This window comes from Lactuca virosa, chromosome 8 (assembly GCF_052849685.1).
Source record: "Lactuca virosa cultivar CGN04683 chromosome 8, Lactuca_virosa_CGN04683_v6, whole genome shotgun sequence".
Classification (NCBI taxonomy): Eukaryota; Viridiplantae; Streptophyta; class Magnoliopsida; order Asterales; family Asteraceae; genus Lactuca; species Lactuca virosa.
The window spans coordinates 126,531,494-126,547,214 of NC_136433.1; the positions used below are offsets into that span (position 1 = coordinate 126,531,494).

The window sequence follows — 15,721 nt, forward strand, 5'->3', positions numbered from 1 at the left end:
ATATAAAGTTATTAAAATCCATCGGTAAATTATCGACATATCAACGAAGGCTTTGAATATGTTGAGACCGTTGGAAGACCGTCCTCGGAAAAATGTAAAAATAGGGCTTTTCTATCCTTAGAGTAAAATTTTGGAAGTATAATACACCTATTTTCTAGTAGTGTCCCAAGTTGTAACTTACAAATTGAAAGTTATATCCATTGGCAATTGAAAGTTATAAAGGTTTTCATTGACTTGCTCAAATAAAGTTCAAGTAGCCAAAAATAGATATTATGCGATTAACCAAAAAACATAATAACTTAGAGTCGATATGATTCAACTCGAGTCAAATTTATGGTTCATAAAATTAAAGGAACATGTGTGTTTGTTTCTAATTTTGGAAAAGCAACTTAACAACCTCTAAGATTTTCCCATGTTTAGTCCATTCATTTCCTCCCGCTCATTTCCGCATACATTCCCCATTACACATTTCATCTTCATCTTTCTTTCCTTCTTTTGCATTTCCAAAATCAAAACAAAATATTCTCTCTTTTTTTTGATGTTCGAAAAGTTAACCTGAAACACAATGAAGGGGGTGGATCTTGAGAGCGTTGAGATCGACCCGATGGATCAAAAATCATTTGCAGCAAATGCGAAAGACCGAGCATCAAAACGTGTCACAGATAATGGAAGCAAGCAAGGCGGGTTGCTACCAATATTGAGCCGCAACTCTAGTAAGGCAAAATCTACCCGAAAGAAGGCTCTCCCTGGTGGCGGGGAGCCTAAGATTGGCCGAACAACCTCAAGTGCAGCCAAAGGGCTTAACAGCTTGCGGTTTCTTGATAGAACGGTAACTGGAAAAGAAGGGGATGCATGGAGAGCAATTGATCGACGTTTCAATCAGTTTTCGGTGGATGGAAAGCTACCTAGAGATAAATTCGGAATTTGTGTTGGTTAGAAAGATTTGAAAATATTGTGTCTAAGATTAATGCAATATAACTTCTTTGTTGAACATTTCCTTTATATTTGTAGGGATGGGAGATAGCATTGAGTTTGCGGGAGAATTGTATGATGCCATGGCTAGGCGTAGGAACATTGACGCCGAAGGTGGGCTCACTAAAGATCAAATCAGGAGTTTTTGGGAAGAGATGACAAAGAAAGACCTTGACGCTCGGCTTAGCATCTTCTTTGACATGTAAGTTAGTTTATGTGTTTGACGTTTATTGCTTTTGAAAAAGTCAAACTAGAATCACAATGAAAATCGATTCTTATAATCTGAGCTTCTAAACGAGTTAATGTCAGGTGTGACAAGAACGGAGATGGGATATTATCAGAAGATGAGGTAAAAGAGGTGAGACATTAATTAGAAGCCAATTTTTTTCTTGTTAATTCGCTTCTCCAAGCTCAAGTTCATCTCCTGTACGTTTTAGGTACTTATAATGAGTGCTGCGGCAAACAAGCTTTCGAATTTCAAGAACCAAGCCGGGACCTATGCAGCTCTAATCATGGACGAGTTGGATCCCGACCACCGTGGCTACATAGAGGTTACAAACATATACTATTTTGGTGCATATTTCTTGTTTTTAACTCGTGTTTTCTATTTTTCTAAAGTGTTTTATTTCTGGAACAGATGTGGCAACTTGAAATCCTGCTTACGGGTATGGTGTCAAATGAAACAAACCCCCAATTAACGAACATCAAGAAGAAGAATGAAGAAACCACAATTCTAGTAAAAACGATGATCCCATCAAAGTATCGCAATCCAATTAGCAGACGCATTAACGAATGGACAGAAGCTGTAATAGATAACCGGAAAAGAATATTCGTAGTAATTTTACTTCTCCTTCTTAACATCGCGCTTTTTGCATGGAAATTCCATCAGTATAGCCTATTGCCAACGTTCCAAGTCATGGGTTATTGCGTATGTACAGCCAAGGCTGCGGGTGAAACCCTAAAGCTTAACATGGCTCTAATTCTCGTTCCAGTTTGCAGAAGAACACTCACTGCGTTACGTGAAACGTTTCTTGGCAAAATTTTCCCTTTTGACGATAACATTAACTTCCACAAAGTCATTGCGGTTTTCATTGTAATTGGCACTATAGCTCATACTGTTGCTCACTTGGGTTGCAATTTTATAAGGATTACCACTTGCCCTGCGGACACTTTCCAGCGTGTTTATGGTAATTTGCTGGCAGCGCAGCCAACATACGTGGACTTACTACTAACAGTCCCAGGATGTACGGGGATTGTAATGGATGTTATGATGTTCTTTTGCTTTCTCCTCGCCACACACGCTTTCAGGAGAAATGTGATCCATTTGCCATGGCCATTTAACCACTTAGCAGGTTTTACTTCCTTTTGGTATGCTCATCATCTTCTGGTTATCGTATACATCTTGTTGATCCTTCATGGATACTTCCTGGTCTTTGCCACATTTTGGTATAATAAAACAGTAAGTCAATGGAACGATTTACCCTCTTTTCTTTATTGTAACTTATAATAGTCTCTTCGAGATTTGAATAATCTGCAAAGTTACCTTGCAGACATGGATGTATCTTGTGGTCCCGATGCTAATGTATTCAACTGAGAGAGTCTTTACCGCCGGTGATCATCAACATCGAGTCAATATCGTTAAGGTGAACAATGGTGCTACTCTCATTTCTACCATACTCTATATCTATTAAAAGCTTCTAGAATGTTCACCGTGTCCGAGAGAAGTCTAGGACATTCCAGTATCTTTCAGTCTTCTAGAATATTCTAGAGTCTATCGGTATATTCTGGAATCTTCCATAGTTTTCCATAATAATCTAGAATGTTCCAGAGGATTCTAGAACAATCTAATTTCTTATAGATACTAAGGTTGGTTCTATTAAGCTAGTCATGATATTTTAACACACAATGTGCCTTCTGAGTTTGTTGTATTGATTACTTTAGGCTATCATATACACTGGAAACGTGCTAGCGCTCTACATGAGTAGACCCCATGGATTCAAGTACAAGAGCGGGATGTATCTCTTTGTTAAATGTCCGGATATATCAGGCGTTGAATGGTATATATACATACACCACTTTGATCTTCAAAAGCCTATATATATATATATATATATATATATATATATATATATATATATATATATATATATATATATATGGAAAAGGGAATATACATTACAGCCCTACCTAAGCTTAGGTACTAAACCTCTTGAAAATACATTGTTTTACTATATAAAGATTATGGTTAATGGATTCACGATTAATAATTCAAGATGTAAATTCAAGGTCGATACAATAGGGTTTAGGGTTTAGGGTTTAGGTTTAGGTTTAGGGTTTAGGGTTTAGGGTTTAGGGTTTAGGTTTAGGTTTAGGGTTTAGGGTTTAGGGTTTAGATTTAGGGTTTAGTGTTTAGGTTTAGGGTTTAGGGTTTAAATTTAGGGTTTAGGGTTTAGGTTTAGGGTTTAGTAATGTTCACTTGGGTGAAGTAATAAACGATAATTGAGGAAAGAAAACAGGGATGGTAAAACGATAATGAAAGAAAGAAATGTTGTGGAGGATGATATATTTACCAAGTAAAACCAAACCGGGTATAACTAGCATGTTAAAACGACATATTTTAGAAGTTTAGTACCTAAGCTTAGGTGAGGCTGTAATGTATATTCTCTATCCCCATATATATATATATATATATATATATATATATATATATATATATATATATATATATATATATAATCGATTGATTTGTTGTCACAGGCATCCATTCTCCATTACTTCTGCACCTGGAGACGACTATTTAAGTGTACATATCCGGACCTTAGGAGATTGGACAACGGCCCTTAAAGAAGAATTCGCGAAGGTAAAGGAACATATTTTAGGCTAAATGTACCAAATTCTGAAGCTTCATTATACTTCTTTCATCTACAACCTTTTGTTTTTTTTCTGTTAATCTGAATTCTAAAACACAGAAATGCAGGCCTGCGAGCCTCCACCACAAAAACCTCAAGTTGCTGCTTCTTCTTCAAGAGCTATAAAAGGAAACCTTGTTCGATTGGAAACTAAAGCGAATGTAAATATTCCTATAGAGGAAGCACAAGCAGTGTGAGCCTCGAAACCAGCTCAATTTGTTTAAACGCTTTTGTTTCGTTTAATGATCTTCGCGGTTTATTCTTCTAGGTACCCTAAAATTATCATCAAAGGGCCATATGGAGCGCCGGCTCAGGATTATAGAAAATACGACATCCTATTACTAATTGGCTTGGGTATAGGAGCGACTCCATTCATAAGCATTTTGAAAGATCTCCTAAACCACCAAAGAGAAGCAGTAGTAAGTAGTAAAATAGCATGTTAGCGTAAACATGGGTATATACTTATATGCTAAATAATTTTGTTATAGGGTTTTGAGGAGAAGGGCCCAGATCGAGCATACTTCTATTGGGTGACGAGGGAGCAAGGCTCGTTCGAATGGTTCAAAGGAGTTATGGATGATATTGCAGAGTACGATAAAAATGTAGGTTCTAAGAAAAACGAATTCTCACTTGTTCTTTTAAGAGCATCCACAGTTAAATGGAATGGTTGAATGAGGTACAATGCTTAGCTAGCTGGCATTCAATGAATTAAACTCAACCATAAGAGTATGTCGTTGGCGTTCAATGGATATGGACTTCATATGGCCATTGAACTGTTCAATGGAAAAATGAAATTTTTTTAATATAAATGATTAACAAATAAATGATTTTTTAAAATTGTTCTATTGAACTTTTTTAGAGTTGAAAACATTGTAGAAAAAAAATTATAAAAGTTGTATAAAAAGTAGAAAGATGATGTGATAATCCATCGAACTCTATAGAGTTCAACACACTGTGGATGTCCTAACACGAATAAAAGTAAAAATTTTGTTTTAAATAGAAGATTTTAATGTTAATTACAGCATCTGATCGAAATGCATACCTACTTAACCTGTGTTCATGAAGAAGGAGATGCACGATCGGCGCTTATTGCCATGGTGCAGTCTTTGCAACATGCCAAAAACGGAGTTGATGTCGTCTCTCAAAGTCGTGTATGTTTTCTTTGAAATCGTGATCTTTGTATCCTTTTTTCCAACTAGAATTTTGATTCTGACGAATAGAGCATAACAGATAAGAACACATTTTTCAAGACCTAACTGGAAGAGAGTATTCAACACTTTGGCAAGCAACCATGATTCTGCTAGAGTTGGTAAACACCTTGTTTCAGTATGTGATACAGTGTTTCTTCATGTTTGTTGGCAACCTTTTGACCATTGGTGATCCACAGGTGTATTCTATTGTGGGGCCCCAACGCTTGTAAGACCACTGGAAAGTCTTGCCAAAGAACTTAGCATAGAAACCTCAACTCGCTTCGATTTCCACAAGGAGAACTTCTAAAAGGCGATTGTTCTTACATTTTTGGTTCCTAGAAATTAACATGTACATGCAGAATACATTGTTAGGGTTGTGAATCTCGATTGAAGTTCCAATATTGCTCCTGGTATCGAATAGCATGTGTTTTATGTTAGAAAAGGATGGTTCCCAAAGTTTTTGATGTAAATGTGTATGTATAGTGGCTATCAACACAATCTTCCATCAGTCATTTCCTCATTCATGAGTTACTCATTTCTTTGTACCTGGGCAAGTCCTGAAAGGCCATAACCACTAATATGATATCACTTTAAATGGTGTTTATAGTTATAAATTAGAGATATTGAAGATAGGGGTAGAGAAAGAAGGTCAATATCAAGTACTAGAAGCAGCACGATTACAAAATAGCATAAAGATATACTTGTAATTACCTTATAGTAGAAGAGTAAATTGTATGTTGGCAGTTGTACAGCTTGTTAAACTGATTACCTTATTTCATTTTCGATCCTTTATGTATAAGTTCCATAGAATTTTGAAGGATCAAATTCATATATTCAATCATTAAGTTGTTCTTGCAAATATGGCATTGCAAACCCTAGTTCTTCTTATAACGGTTTACCAAACCCAAATTCTTCTTATACGCATGGCCATGCCAATGGGTGGGGCAGCTTAGGCGACTGCCTCCAAATTTTTAGGGCCTATTCTTAAATATTTATTATGTTAATATAGAAAAAAAAAAAAAAAAAAAAAAAAAAAGCCTCATATATCATGTATAGGAGTTGAGAGGAAAAAGGAAATAAAATGGAGCCAAAACAAAATCAATGGAGAAGACAATGAGACGTGCAATTCTTCTGCAATAATCATCGTATTGAGTCTCTCACCACCATCGATCGAAGAAGAAGTAAACTATATGAATCGATTTTGATTTTTTTTCATTGGTAACAAATAAAATCAATTCTGATTTTTTCCCACAAGCTTCTGATTTCAATCTTTCTCAATACATACACAAGAATCATACTATTACACAGCAAAGAAAAAAAAAATTGCAGTCATACACCATATTTCAACAAACAACACCAGAACCCCGGAAATACTCAGAGATCCAAACCTAAATTTAAACCTACTGAATTGTGTGTATAAAGAATAGGATATTGTGTAGTAAATCATATCATATATTACATATTTTTATATACAGTTTTCTTAAAGAAATATGATCGTCCTTTTTTCCCCTGGATCAATTAACAGCAGTGAGTGGGTATCGTGAGTCTCTCATGGAATGAGCACCAGCTTCAAGATGCTTTGCATCGCCCCCATTTAATATCAACCTTGGAGATGATGATTTTGAATCCCAAAAATATTTCAATAACTCATCAAATGGTGGGGTCCGCAGCTCTTCAATGGAAGTGGTGGTTGGTAGATTGAATTCCCTCTTTCTTGGAGTCGAGCATGATTCTTCATCAACCTACACCAAAACACTCAAGTACTAAGAAAAACTCAAAGTATACTGTTATCTCCTCTTGCATTTAGCCTTAATTTATTTTATTGAGTAAATTACATTTTTGGACCTGAGTATAGCTGGTTTTTTCAATTTTTGTTCCAAAAAGTTTTCGTTTGCAATTTTGGTCCTTATTTGAGGTTTTTGTAACGTTTTTTGTCCCAGAACCAAGTAAAATGACTACTTTTGGGGCCAAATGTGCAAAAATTGGCTATGTATAGGGACCAAAATAGTCATTTTACTTGTGACCGGGACCAAAAACGTTACAAGAAACTCAAATAAGGACCAAAATCGCAATATAAAACTTTTTGGGACCAAAATTACAAACAAAAAGGCTATACTCAGGGACCAAAAATGTAATCTTCTCAAATATAAATATCTAATAAACAATCATATTGAAAATACTCAAAGGGTAAGAATAATATAGTCACTATACTTGGAACAGGGACCAAAAATGTTATAAAACCTCAAATAAGGACCAAAATTGCAAACCAATTTCTTTAGGGACCAAAACCAAAAAAGAGCAAAATCAGGGACTAAAACTGTAATTACTCTACGACATGTTAGGTAGATGAGAAAAGTTACCGTGTAGTCATTCAGGAGGGTTTTTCCTGCATTATCTGTGATCTCTACAATCTTGTCATAGTGTCCACCTTTCAATTCCCTCAATTCTCCACAACAAGGAACAATCATGGAATCAAGATTCCGACATGCATCATGATCAAGTTCTAAAGAATCTGAAACTCATTGTACATCAAAAATTAAAATAGTGAATTAAGTTTGTTTTTATTGAGAAGTCAAAATGTTTTTAAAAGTAAATAAATACTCACGGTTAATTGAGGAAAGGAGGTTATTGCTTGCGACATTTGTATCATTAAGCGCCGATGATGCTGCAACCGAATATTGGGAACGCAAAATTTGATTGGCTTTTAATCCTTCCCTGTAACAAGGGTAAAATGGTATTATAAAAAAAATATACATATAAATGTTCAAAGTGGCAATTAGCAAAGTTTCTTGATTTATGGACTTACCTAACTATTTCATCCACAGAAGCCACATTGTTGTTCTCCAAACTGAGCAAAGATTCTTGAGCTTTACTCCATTGTTGTGACCCCATTTGTACCTTTTGCAAACTGTAATATAAATATGACATCAATAATGAATAAGAAGTTGTAAAGGATAATAATAATAGTCAAAATTATGGGGAATATGGGACCCACCAATTTTGAAGAACATCATTTAGGTTATTCTTTCCGTTTTCAACCGAAGTAGTGTCTTCAAGGTAGTGGGTTTCTGTTTTTTTAGTGTAATTTGTACATTGGATTCTGACAGATGAGTTTGATTCTTTCATGGTTGACATTTCTTGTTGGAATGTTTTGGTTCTAGTAACTGCACTTTCTCGTAGACCATTTACTGATGTTGTAACCTACAAATACAATTACAAACAATATGGTCAAAATAAAATTAAGCTCAAAAATCTTTACATGTTGAAGCTAAACATTGTCTAAAATGCCCATACCAGTTCTTTCTTCCTAGCATTTGAAACTGCAAGAAGTTCTGCAACTTTTTCAAGCAGTTGTCTTTCTTCATTGGCAGCACATTCCTACATGTATAAAAATAAGAAAAAAGACTAAAAAAATACATTTCCAAAAAAAAAATGTTAAAAATAATAATCATTATTACCTCAAACTTCCTTTCAAGTTCAGATAACTTTTGGTCATTTGCAGTTTGGCCCTCTTCAATAATTTCAGTCAATTTCGTTGCATGCATGTCCAGGGTAACAAAAAAGTTTGAAGTAATGCCAGAAATAGCCCTCGAGGTTTCAACAGCTCGACAATGTGCCTCTTGTTGTTGTTGTGCGTATGTGGCTAGTTTATTTTCTTGGCTATGGAGAATGTTTTGAAGATCATTAAGTAAATCCTCAGCTTCTGATGCAATACCCTTAAAAAGCTGTGTTGAAGGACATAAATGTAATTAAACATAACTTCATACCAGTAACACAATCTTTCAAAGAATTCTTGAATCAAAATTAAAACATACGTTTCCAAGAGCAGAAGAATTTTGGGAGACTTGAGAATTAAGATGTTCAAGTGTTGACTGTGAGTTTCCATTGACTTCATTTGCTAGATTATCAAGGGAATTAATACCACAACCATATAATGATTTCAACTTGTGTAAACCAGCTCTGAGTTCTTCAGTAGCCTGTAATAAATTAAAAAACAGTTTTTAATGTGTTTTTGATTATATAAAGATTTTATTTGGTAAATTTAAGTCATACTTGACCCTTGGTTGATACAAATGATTGCATATCTTCTTCCATGCCTTTAAGCTGTTGTTCTTGTTGTGTGACAGAAGCTGCTACACTTTTATGCAAGATGTCAAGTTGTTGAGTCAACTCAGATTGGAATTGTTGGACAAGAATTCTGTTTCCATCTTCTATTTTATCCTTTCTCTCTGGAATAACAATTTTTATTTTAGAACATATGATCTTTTGTAATTATATTTGATTTTTTTGTGGAAAGTACCAATCTTGGTGAACAGATTTGACACGTCTGATGAAGCATTCTCAAGCTCTGATCGAAGGTCAAATGCACGCTCAACAAGAGCTTTTTCTGTTAAATTGAAAATATAAAAGTATAAAACTTTGAAATTAGTTTGTTAATTAAAAAAAATATATAGATATGATTCTGTTAAGATATATAGCAATGGCTTACCAGACTTTAGAAGGTTGAAGATAAGAAATTCTTTTTCTTTGATTGTTATATTTGCTTGTCTATGTCTTTCTTCAAGATCCAACAATGAATGTTCAGTTTCTTGGAGCTTTATCTAAAAATCCAATAAGTAAATGATTATTTCATGCTAGAAAAATGAAAATTATAAGATAAGTATTATTGAGAGAAGAACTTGAATAACAACATACTTCTGTCCTCTCAAGTTTTCCAGTTAAATTTGCATTCACTAGCTGCTGAGAGTTATAAAGCTCCTGAAGCTCCATAAATTGCTGTTTATAAAATTTATCATCATTAGTGTCATTTTTCTAAGAAAAAATTGAGAATTATGAGAATTATATGTCTCAGATTCTACCTTGCCCCTTGACTCAGCATCGAGTTCCATGCGTTCTATTTTTTCCACCATAGCCTGAAGATCACAAGAACTTCAGTCTTGATTGCTATTTATAAGGTGTAAACTGTATTTTCAAATTGATGTGGTGTAAATTGCAATTTCATGAAGATGTGTACCTTCTTCTCTTCTTCTTCCTGTAGATATCTATCTTTCGGTATGTAGATTCCATTCTTCTCTCTTGTAGCATAGACCTCTGGTCAACAAAAGTCAAAGCATGTAAAAAAACATAAAATATGGATTCAACCAATGAGAGATTAAGGGTGGAGTTAAAACCTTGCTTGAGTCGTTCAATCTCAGAGTACAGGTCTTTCATCATTGCAGATTTCATCATCTTCTGATTAATCTGAAACATGAACAAGATAAGATATTAAAACTAGATGAAAGAGGACAACCTTTTCTATGAACTTTTAAAAATCCTTTAAAATTACAGACCTCTGGTTTATTCTTAATATTTTTTGCTCGATGAGCATAGTCTAAAGTGCTGAGTGTCTCCTCCAAAGAATGGATAGAGGGGGAGATAGTTGCAATTATGCATGTCTTTGTTTTCCCTCCCAAGGAATCTCTCAACAACCTTGTTAATTTACTATCCCTGTCAAATAAAAAATAAAAAAAGACATTAATATAGTTAATTTACATTTCTTTAATTCAAATAATGCCAACAGAATAATAATAATAATAATAATACCTATAAGGTATATGTCCTGAATGCTCAACTAAGGTATTTATGACTCTGCCAAGTGTAAGCAAGCTCTTGTTTATCTCACCAGCTTCCCTTGCTCTTCCCTGTAAAAAAGACAGGGATACCCTTTAGGACACATTCTAAATTTCCACCATGTAAATGGGCATATATGTAATTTGAATTTGTTTACCTCTCTAGCACCGGATCTAGAAATATTCTCAGAACCAGCAAGATCAACAAGATTCAGCTTTCCACATCTAATAATCTCTTCTCCTTCTGGAGTTCTTTCCTTAATATGAATTGTGATAGAAAATATGGAGTGAGAACGACTACTTTGTTTATTCAAAAGGGTCTCTGCTGTACGTCTTTTAGCAGATCCTTTCTCTAAGATTTTATAAATTTCATCTGCTGTTGAAACTATCTCCTCTTCCAAACCTCTTACAAGCACACCTCCTTTTCCATCCTCCATGAGTGCTATTGGTTTCTTTGATTTATCTTCCGGAAACTTTGAAGTTTCTTCAATAGCCAAAAGATCTGTTATCTCCTCATTGTAAAGTTCCAAGAATGTAACTTTCATATTGTATTCTGCATTTTGAGCTTCTAATATATCAAATATCTGTCGTACAGCTCTTGGAATGACACCTGCATCACTTGGGAATTCCCCATTCTAAAAAGAATCCAAGGGATTTTGGTTTAGTAAAAGTTTAAAAAAGTGGTTGATTGAACAATGCCATTATGGAACAAAAAGTTATACCTTTTTCCTCCCTCCTCCTTCCATTGTGTATGTTTTTCCAGTTCCTGTCTGGCCATAAGCAAATATAGTGCAATTGTATCCCTCAAGAACTTCAAAAACTATGGGAGAGACAGCTGCATGATACAAGTCCCTTTGTTGAGAGTTTGGACCAAATACCTATCCACATTATATATATTCGGAACACCATCAGAGACATTATTTTCATAAAAATACAATAGAGAACGAAAGCCTTTTGTTCCTTGAGATACTATGAAATGTGGTTCTTTGGATATATTTAGAAAGAATAAGAATAAATAATATTTGACAAGAGAATGACCTTGTCAAATACAAAAGATCTATCAATCTGCTTGTTAGCTATATGCTGAACTGCACAAACTTCTTTCTTGTTCTCAGTACATGTAATCACTACTGGTGTGTGTGCTTTTGTCTCATCATCACTCAATGGCCTATATGTTTAGAAACACAACAATCAAGAAATTCTTGTATAAACAATCCAAATTCAGTTACATATATATATATATATATATATATATATATATATATATATATATGTTTTAATAGAAAATTTACAGACCTGCATCGCACAATGACTTGAACATTAACACCTTTTTCTCTATCATGTTTACCATTCATTTGTACTTCTGGTCTGATATCTCTTACTGCCTTGTCACTGGACCTTGGGGTGTGTGAGGGTGAGCTCGGGACCATATTTCCTCTTTTCTCCATAGTTAAGATATGGTTGCTCAAATCACGAGTCTTGCAGATTTTGAAACTCAATGATTCAATGGATTCTAATCAGAAAAATCCAAGGTGTGCATAAAATCAGTTTTTGACAGAAGCATTTTATGGAACACAACCTATCCTAAAAACAAATTCAATAACAGGAATGTTCTCATACAGATTCTCGTAATGTACAAAGACCAATGACCTATGGGTTAATTAGTTCTAAGTCAAATTTAATAAGATTGTTATGGTTCTTTAATTAAATGTAGTTGAAGAGACAAGAGTAACATAGCTCTCGCTCTGTACTCTGTATAAGACCCGTTTATTTTGACATCCCAGTATCCCACCATTAAAAAGAAAAAAAAAAACCAAGGACGCAATACAAGAATTATAAGAAGCTTAACCTAAAACTTGGATTGCAAGTGTCGATTCATTACCATGGATACATTGATAATAACCTGGTAAAGGACTCAAGTAATTAAGGTTATAATAAGCCTAAAAATCAATGAGAAGATACCTCTAGTCCCTGGTCGTTAAGGTCTTTCAAAGTATAACGAGTTTTTCCACTGAGCTCACCGAGTCAACTCAACCCAAATCTGAAAATGTTTCTCGCCTTGAAAACACCTTAATAGACACAAGATATATAGAATTTAACCGCATTATCACAAAGAAATTCGCTGATTTGGTCCGATTGAACCGCATTGACTTAAACCAGTTCTCGATCGAGACAATTCATTAAAACATTAAATTCAACTGAAAATCTTAATGGAAAGCGTGAAACCTGGAATCGCCGGCCGTTGACCCTTCCAAATGTTGCGAACTGATAGATTCAATGTCGAGAAACGATTTGTTAAATGGTGAAAGCAAAGCACACACCCAATGAGAGAGAGAGAGAGAGAGAGAGAGAGAGGAAGGAAAGGAACTTCAAAACATTATGGCCGTTAATGGAGTGTTTGAACTTGGAATGACACTTAGCATTAGTCATTAGTAGTTTAATACTCATTTTTATTAAAAAAATATCATAGATATTTATTACATTATAAAATACATTTTTAGTTAAATATATTCGTGTCACATATTACGAAATTGACGGGTAAATTATAGTGTTTCATTTTAGGAAATTTTGTTTTAAAATAAATGTTTAGGAATTAATTTACAATTTAATTTCTGATTAAGCTATTTATACTCTTTTAGTTATAGACTTATAACATAGGTCATTAAATACTAAACTTAAAGATGCTTTTTTCTAAAATAAATATGATTTATTGAATGAAATAATATGAACCAGTTTTAGCATTTATCTATATTTAACTTATTATCAAGAAAGTCCCTGGTAGATTAGATTATATATTGTGAAGACTATTAGGTTTTAGAGGGCAAAAAATTGAAAATATTTATAAAATAAACATTTGAGTTTTGAGAAATTTGAAATGAATAAATAATGAACAAAAAAATATACCACAACTTGGGTTGGTGGCGGCAGGTGTCCAAGGGATGGCCCATCAGAAAATGAATGATGAAACGCCGGCACATGATTTTTGCATTTTTAGTCCCCTTCAATAAAACAAAACGTAATCCAAATTTTTAACATAAATAAAAAGTATTTTATTTTTATGGTGAGAAATAATATAATATTAATTTCATGAAAGTGAAATACAATGACATTAAACAGAAAGTGAAGATCAGACTACAAAATCCCATGTCTAAGTAAAATAGGTAACGTGTGGTTATTTGTTCCATTTTGACACATATTTCTTAGATGTGAAACCGTTTGATTAAAAAAAAAATTTAATGTAAAAATGTTAACAATAAGTGGTATTTTTTTAAATAAAGAAGGAAAATAAATTTTCATTGCAATTTACTATTATATTTATCATATTTAATACTTCTCTATTCTAATAAAAGAATAGTTTTTTTTGTCACGTGTCACTCATTTAGACCTACTAATTAATAATATGTCATGTGTGAATCTTTTATAACTCCTAATTAATATTTTGTCAAGTTCATTATACTCCTTCTCCAATTTACATATATAACCACTAACTAGTGTGAGACTCATGCATTACACGGGTTTATATATATATATATATATATATATATATATATATATATATATATATATATATATATATATATATATATATATTAGGGGTGAGCAAAAACTGTACCGCAACTAAAATTAACCGCAAAACCGCATAAACCGTAATCGATAAACCGCAACCGCAATAAAAACCGATGATGAGGTTTTCTGTTTTTCAAAAACCGCAAATTTGTGGTGCGGTACGGTTATTAGTTTTCAAAAACCGCAGAAAAACCGCACCACACCGCATATATTATATACAACTTTTTTTATTAATTATTAATATATTAAATATTAAAAAAACAAGACAAGTTTAATCCAGGATAAAATACTAAAAGACAAAAGTGTTGGTTTTTTGTTATGTTTAACTTTGGAAAATGATGATATTTTCCAATCCTAAGATATTTATTGTTAATTACTAATGATTTGACGTTTTTAAGATATTAGTTATTTGTGATTTAAGTTAATTGTCTTATACCTTATGGTTTTCATTAAGTAATATGTTTGAACTCTTAAAACCGTTTAAACTCTAAATTGTGGTTAGAAACCACACAAAATAACCACACCAAATCAATGCGGTTAATAACCGAAACACAAAAAAAAACACAACCGCACCGCAAAAATAACCGGCTAACCGCACCGCAAAAATAACCGCACCTAGCGGTTTTGAAAATGGATTAACCGCATTTGCGGTTAGTGGTGAGGTTTTGGCCAATAATCGCACCGAACCGCACCGCGCTCACCCCTATATATAGGGAATGGTTATTTGGAAAACAAAAAAAACCCTAAAAAACCCTAAAAATCATAAAAATGCATACAAAAAAATACCTATAGATCACAAAACTTTTTTTTTACATTTTTTATGAAAAAATCGCAGGTTTTTAAAGAAATTCGCTGAAAAAAATTTTGAAAAAAAAATTATAAAAAATAAAAATAAAAAAAAAAGAAATTGATTTTTTATTTTTTTTTCAGCGAATTTTAATAAAAAGCTGCGATTTTTTATAAAAAAAATTCAAAAAACAGTTTTGTGATCTCTAAGTATTTTTTTTATGCATTTTTATGATTTTTAAGGTTTTTTGTTTTCCATAGAACCTAAACCTATATATATATATATATATATATATATATATATATATATATATATATATATATATATATATATATATATATATATATATATATATATATACTTGTGAACATTTTAAAGTAATATTTATACATATATACAAAGCCTTTGATTAATAAGTATATAACTGAACCAGAGTAATAAAAATTATTAAGAACATACAACCAATAAAAAATTATTTTTTTGAAATATGAAAGAATCCTTTTATATGAAAATATCAATGACATTTTTGGAATAAATGTGTGGTTTCCTATTAAATGATGAAAATCCAATTAACAAACTTAATATCTACAATGTACATTGCATATAATGGACAAACGATTCATGTTTAGAATAAATTTACATATGGTCCGTGTTAAAAAATTTAAGATGAAACTTTTCTTGGTAAAA

At 33.0% G+C, this 15,721-nt stretch overlaps 2 protein-coding genes across 2 annotated transcripts; one reads left to right on the top strand and one right to left on the bottom strand.

The window, feature by feature from the left end:
• The first annotated feature begins 470 nt into the window (after positions 1–470).
• LOC145132033 (putative respiratory burst oxidase homolog protein H) lies at positions 471–5,792 on the top strand. The gene is made up of 14 exons (XM_079066674.1): positions 471–932; positions 1,012–1,174; positions 1,282–1,330; positions 1,410–1,523; positions 1,610–2,431; positions 2,523–2,615; positions 2,914–3,029; positions 3,730–3,832; positions 3,950–4,074; positions 4,150–4,300; positions 4,370–4,483; positions 4,904–5,032; positions 5,112–5,190; positions 5,269–5,792. Exons 1-14 carry the CDS (start codon positions 566–568, stop codon positions 5,376–5,378), a joined length of 2,535 nt encoding a protein of 844 aa, XP_078922800.1. The 5' UTR covers positions 471–565; the 3' UTR covers positions 5,379–5,792.
• Positions 5,793–6,297: 505 nt separating this feature from the next.
• Positions 6,298–13,074, bottom strand: LOC145129800 (kinesin-like protein KIN-5D). The gene is made up of 23 exons (XM_079064614.1): positions 12,907–13,074; positions 12,643–12,749; positions 11,977–12,193; positions 11,719–11,848; positions 11,403–11,558; positions 10,839–11,315; positions 10,655–10,752; positions 10,402–10,558; positions 10,243–10,312; positions 10,086–10,162; positions 9,931–9,984; positions 9,767–9,847; positions 9,561–9,672; positions 9,372–9,458; positions 9,125–9,300; positions 8,887–9,048; positions 8,530–8,796; positions 8,366–8,449; positions 8,067–8,272; positions 7,878–7,979; positions 7,677–7,786; positions 7,432–7,583; positions 6,298–6,813 (listed from the first exon to the last, which is right to left on the bottom strand). The coding sequence occupies exons 3-23, from the start codon at positions 12,126–12,128 to the stop codon at positions 6,586–6,588; spliced, it is 3,138 nt and encodes a 1,045-aa protein (XP_078920740.1). The 5' UTR covers positions 12,129–12,193; positions 12,643–12,749; positions 12,907–13,074; the 3' UTR covers positions 6,298–6,585.
• Between the last annotated feature and the right edge of the window lie 2,647 nt (positions 13,075–15,721).

What these genes read in the sequence shown, in the direction of transcription:
- LOC145132033 (XM_079066674.1), top strand. Translation starts at nt 566, where the DNA reads ATGAAGGGGGTGGATCTTGAGAGCGTTGAGATCGACCCGATGGATCAA. An exon ending in CAGAAGATGAGGTAAAAGAG is followed by an intron (nt 1,331 to 1,409) that starts GTGAGACATTAA and finishes TGTACGTTTTAG; the next exon opens with GTACTTATAATGAGTGCTGC. An exon ending in ACCACCGTGGCTACATAGAG is followed by an intron (nt 1,524 to 1,609) that starts GTTACAAACATA and finishes TTTCTGGAACAG; the next exon opens with ATGTGGCAACTTGAAATCCT.
- LOC145129800 (XM_079064614.1), bottom strand. Translation starts at nt 12,128, where the DNA reads ATGGAGAAAAGAGGAAATATGGTCCCGAGCTCACCCTCACACACCCCA. An exon ending in GATCTTTTGTATTTGACAAG is followed by an intron (nt 11,559 to 11,718) that starts GTCATTCTCTTG and finishes TAATGTGGATAG; the next exon opens with GTATTTGGTCCAAACTCTCA. An exon ending in GATTGAACGACTCAAGCAAG is followed by an intron (nt 10,163 to 10,242) that starts GTTTTAACTCCA and finishes TTTGTTGACCAG; the next exon opens with AGGTCTATGCTACAAGAGAG.